This window comes from Zeus faber (genome assembly GCF_960531495.2).
Source record: "Zeus faber genome assembly, chromosome: 15".
NCBI classification, from domain to species: domain Eukaryota; kingdom Metazoa; phylum Chordata; class Actinopteri; order Zeiformes; family Zeidae; genus Zeus; species Zeus faber.
The window spans coordinates 16,919,685-16,925,285 of NC_137194.1; the positions used below are offsets into that span (position 1 = coordinate 16,919,685).

Below are 5,601 nucleotides of genomic sequence, written 5' to 3' on the forward strand. Positions count from 1 at the left end.
TGCTTAATTGCCGCTCCTCTATAACCTCGAGGAAAATATTACGGGGAACTTGTTTGTTTTTTTCTTCAAAGCGCAGGAAGGACATCTCGCGTCACGGAGCCGGCTCATGCCGTCCTAATCTGAAAATGGGTAAAAACATGTGGTTTTGGTTTTAGAGTTTCTTTTGTCAGTTGTATACGCCGTCGCTGACATATTGTTAAGATAGGGCGCCATGGAAGATTTGTATCTAAAACTCCCAAGTATAGTTTTATTTTTATTTTTTTGATCCGCACACAACGCTCCCAATACAACCCGAGACGCTCCTTCCAACTTTCCGCGGGGGAATTGTGTGTTTGTACCCCGCTAATTCCTGGAAACCGCAGGAGTGACAGAAAGAGCCTGTCAGTGTATTTCATGAGGGAACTTGTTGACCGGAGCTTCCAGGTCAGGGCAGGAAGGGCGGCCCGCCGACAGAACAATGGCTGGGTTTTTAAACAGACCTTACGTAACACGCCCGGCCTGTGCAGGGGGCCACGGCACAGTCGTGTCTCAAGGTAAACCCAATGGAAATAGACTCCCTGCCTCCTGGCCCGGTTTGACTGCGGGATGAACGTCCGTGCCATGAAAATCACTTTATTTTACGTTTTTCTATCCATTTCAGAAAAGGCAGAAACTGGTTTGACTTAATTCTTGTTATAATATCAGGCCGGTTGTTGTTGTTGCTGAGTCCCGTTGCCATACCCTCAAGATGGGCTTTGAAGGCTAAATGACCAGACTCATCAATAGTATATACTGTATATATTTTTGACTGTGTAAAAAAATAAAAAATAAAAAATGTGTTTACTGTGTTTCTCCCAGATAGGGCCAACGCCATGTTCTCTATGACCACCTTTCCTCCACCTCGCCGAGTGACACCACAGGGGGAAGTAAGTCATCCGTTTATAGACAAAAGAAACTCAACTTCATACAGTAAAAACAGCATGAATAATAATGATAATAATAATAATAATGATGATAATAATAATAATAATAATCATCATCATCATCATCATCATCCGTTTTGATTGATTCCTGAGTGAATGATCATTATTTCTCTTCCTCGCACAAATAACCCACGAATAAGAAAAAGTGAGAACTATAAAACTGAGAACCATAAACATGTGTAAAAATGGGAGGTGGAGTAATTGAGAGGTGCATCCAGGGGGCTGTCCCTCTCTGCCCTTGAAACAGTTTATCTGTGTCGGCACTGCGGTGTTTGCAAGACAGCTTGACAATCTGATAAGTGGCGCGCAGGCGGTGCTGCACCAAAATGTGTGACCGCTTGACTTCAATGACATTTTCTTATTTAAATTCAACCCAAACCTTTACTTGCGTAGCCTGTGGACAATGGAGCTGGACGCTGACTCCCAGCAAGACATTTGTCAGGTGTCGAGGCTCTTTGTATCGCCCGCACATGGTGACCCGTGGGATTATATGGGACTATAAAAGCTCATGAAATTGAAGATCCTACCCAGCGCTTTTGTTTGTGCAAAGATAGCTTTGTTAGCAGTGAGCTTCAGTGTCAGCGCCTGTGAACTACTTTGCTCAGCGAACTGAGACAAAAATGGCAAATCTCACAGGAAAAAAGTGAAGTAAATATATTTTGTGGAAAAAAATACATTACAACTTAAAAGAAAACAATAACTTTAAAAATAATTAATTAAAATATAAATAATTATACATTATATAATATAGAATATATTATTAAACTATTTTATTATAAAATATATATTAGTCAAATATAATATATAATAATTGATGATATACATATACAGTATGTATGGGTATTTATACTATTTATATACTGTATATCATTATCATCATCATTATATATATATATATATATATATATATATATATATATATATATATATATATATTCACTCACCGGCCGCGTTATTAGGTAAACCTTGCTAGTACCGGGTTGGACCCCCTTTTGCCTTCAAAACTGCCTAATTCTTTGTGGCATAGATTCAAGAAGGTGTTGGAAACACTCAGAGATTTTGGTCCATATTGAGATGATAGCATCACACAGATGCTGCAGATTTGTCGGCTGCACATCCATGATGCGAATCTCCCGTTCCACCACATCCCAAAGGTGCTCTATTGGGTTGAGATCCGGTGACTGTGGAGGCCATTGGAGGACAGTGAACCCATTGTCATGTTCAAGAAACCAGTTTGAGATGATTTGAGCTTTGTGACACGGTGCATTATTCCGCTGGAAGTCGCCATCAGAAGACGGGTGCCATGTGCTCAAAAAGGATGGACATGGCCAGCAACAATACTCAGGTATGCTGTGGCCTGTAAACCATGCTCAATTGGTACTGAGGGGCCCAAAGTGTGCCAAGAAAATATCCCCCACACCACCAGCCTGAACCCTTGATACAAGGGAGGATGGATCCATGCTTTCATGTTGTTTACGCCAAATTCTGACCCTACCATCTGAATGTCGCAGCTGAAATCGAGCTTCTATTGTCCATTTCTGGTGAGCCTGTGCAAATCGTAGCCTCAGCTTCCTGTTCTTAGCTGCCAGGAGTGGCACCCGGTGTGGTCTTCTGCTGCTGTAGCCCATCTGCTTCAAGGTTCCACGTGTTGTGCGTTCAGAGATGCTATTCTGCATACCTTGGCTGTAACGGGTGGTTATTTGAGTTGCCGTGGCCTTTCTATCGTCTCGAACCAGTCTGCCCATTCTCCTCTGACCTCAGACATCAACAAGGCATTTTTCGTCCACACAACTACTGCTTACTGGATATTTTCTCTTTGTCAGACCTGTAAACCCTAGAGATGGTTGTGCTATATATATATATATATATATATATATTATATATATAAAGTCAGCACCCGGTCCTCCAGGTTGGGGGTTGGGCGTGGGGTTAACAACCTCACCCCGTTAAAAAAGAATGTTATGGAAACGATGAGAAGACGCCATTCTGGTGAATGGTGGGGACTCGTCGCCCAATGTTCCAGAAGGAACGGGAGGAACTGAACTGACTGAACTGAACTGATATATGTATAAATGTATATATATATATATATATATATATATATATATATATATATATATATATATATATATATATATATATATATATATATATATTTTTTTTTTTTTTTTTTTTTTTTTTTTTTTTTTTTAAATTGTCTCCTATACCCAAACCAACTCCTGACCCCAACAAAACGTATCTTAAATTGGCTCCATCAAGTAATTGAGTAATAGAGTAAACGTTAAAAACTAATAATAATACGCACCCGTTCAAAACATTTGCATTCAGAGGTCCCCCCCCGTTGTACTTATACTTCAAAAACAATGAAACAAACTAATGTGGACTAAAATGCCTGTCCTGTATGGGGGTCGATGACAAGGAATATGAATCAGCAAAGAAAGTCTCTGAAGAGGGGCCGCCTTTCAGCCACACACACACGCACACGCACGCACGCACGCACGCACACACGCACACACACACACACACACACACACACACACACGCACACACACTCCCTCTCGCGCAGACACAAGTGCGCCTGTGCCGCTCAGAGCTGGATGTACAAGGAGTAGAAGTGGGCGAAGAAGCGAAATACAGGGTCGGGGTGATCGGGGACTAAATGCATCGCAACGTGGAGTCCCGGGTCCTAACCCACCGCCCTCCTCATAACGACCACTTAGTTATTACTTCATAATGTCTGGAGGAGCGCCCCCGGTGCTCCGCAGTCCCTCCGACCGTCTCTCTGGATCCTCTTGATGCGGGAGAAGATGCATCTGTTTCGGAGTCACAACTACCAAGTGTTTCCCGACCGCTCCTCCGTAGAAAACAAGACCATACGAGGCATCAGCTGGGTATGCTGCTCTAACGCTCCTTTTCCTGCAAGAACTACTCGTGGGGAATTTGGAACTATGTGGAAGTTTTACTCTTTATTAGCTCGTTTGCTTCTATGTAGAGGATTGTGATGTGTCATTATTATTATTATTATTATTATTATTATTATTATTATTATTATTGTTATTGTTATTGTTATTGTTGTTGTTGTTGTTGTTGTGTATTACTATTATTATTATGAATAATAATAATAATAATAATAATAATAATGATATTAATATGAATATGAATAATAGATTCAAGATTCAAGAGGTTTATTCGTCACATACATATACATACTTTCATACATATATGCAGTCAAATGTAATGCAACGCACCCGGTGATTGCACACAATATGTCCTCGGAAAATTTCTTTCTACTAGACCAACTAACTGATTCCTAAGACGTAATACAGTAAGTCGAATACTTATAGGATAAAATAAATAAATAATAAAATAAAATAAATAATATGAATTGTTATGTTATTATTATTCATAATCATTGTTATTATTATTATTATTGTTGCTCTTGTTATTATTATTATTGTTGGTGTTGTTATTATTATTGTTGTTGTTGTTGTTGTTGCCGTTGTGGTGGTGGTTGTTATTATAGTTATTATTATTATTATTATTATTGTTGTTATTATTAGTAGTAGTAGCAGTAGTAGTATACTTTTAATTATTATCAATATCATCATCATATTATTATTATTTTTATTATTAGTTAGTTGTTGTTGTTGTTGGTTTTACTATATATTAATGGTGGTGGTGGTAGTATAGGGGTGTCCTCAGCATTATTTATGTCTATGTTGATAATGTCAAAGCCAATCTTTGTGCACAACCTAGATGTGCGATCAGTTCGACCACTGTTTTTCACTTAGTGGTGATTAATCAGACATAAATGATAAAGGTTGCAGGTGAGTAATAGTATAGTATAACATGACATAACATAGGAGAGTTACTTCTTGCAAAGGCATCCTTCAGTCTTGGCAGTGATGCTGAGAGACTCTATATACTATAATATTGCAAATGCACCTGCCCATATAGTGCAGTTCAATGTGCTGTGGTTGTTAAACCGGGAGCCTAAACCTTTATTTACGTGACAAATAAATGTGATTTTAAGGAACGTTGGAGAGAGTGACAGGGCTGCTTGGTGTAGGGCACAGAGCTTGTCATTGGAAAACAAAGGGGGTTAGTTGCATTACCCCCCCCCCCCCAAAAAAAAAAAAAACCAAAAAACTATGGGCAAACCCCCCCAGGAGTGGCTACTCGCTGAGGAGTGAGGGAGGGTTTTTAATTGTGGTAAAGGTGCAAGAGCAGCAAGGACAGCAAGGGAGCGGCAACAAAGAAAGATGTTTGTTTGTTTTTTTTTCCTTTCTCTAACCTAACTCCACTTATAAATAGTGCATTGTTTATTGTTCATTTGTTCCACCCTCACCCCTTTACTGCCACTGCCACGTCAGATTTGGTTTACGGCACTGATTGCAAAAGAATGCGTGAAGGAAATGCTTTGGGGTTTTATTGCCAGGTCACAGGAAGAGACAGAATAGCGCTCTCCATGTCTAAATTTACCTGACTTTTCCCTAACCCTTATGTCATGTGATGGAATAGGTCAACCCACGAACCAAAGTAATCTGTTGTAAGTGTGTTCACAGGTGTTGGGTGAATTGTCAAGACACGTTTTCATTAAAGATTGAGATCACACCGCAAATTTTTTATAGCACTTACT

The 5,601-nt window shown here is 39.6% G+C and overlaps 1 protein-coding gene across 2 annotated transcripts in view; it reads left to right on the plus strand.

The window, feature by feature from the left end:
* The first annotated feature begins 616 nt into the window (after nt 1-616).
* The window catches only part of rapgef3 (Rap guanine nucleotide exchange factor (GEF) 3), a 29,256-nt gene continuing 24,271 nt past the window's right edge, over nt 617-5,601 (plus strand). Inside the window, exons 1-2 of one of the 2 annotated variants that reach the window (XM_080015555.1) lie at nt 617-655; nt 838-905. In XM_080015555.1, the coding sequence (XP_079871681.1) occupies nt 852-905 (54 nt within the window). In that variant the 5' untranslated portion in view covers nt 617-655; nt 838-851. Of the gene's footprint in view, nt 656-837; nt 906-3,570; nt 3,854-5,601 lie in introns of those variants that run through there. The other variant, XM_080015554.1, reaches the window with a different exon arrangement.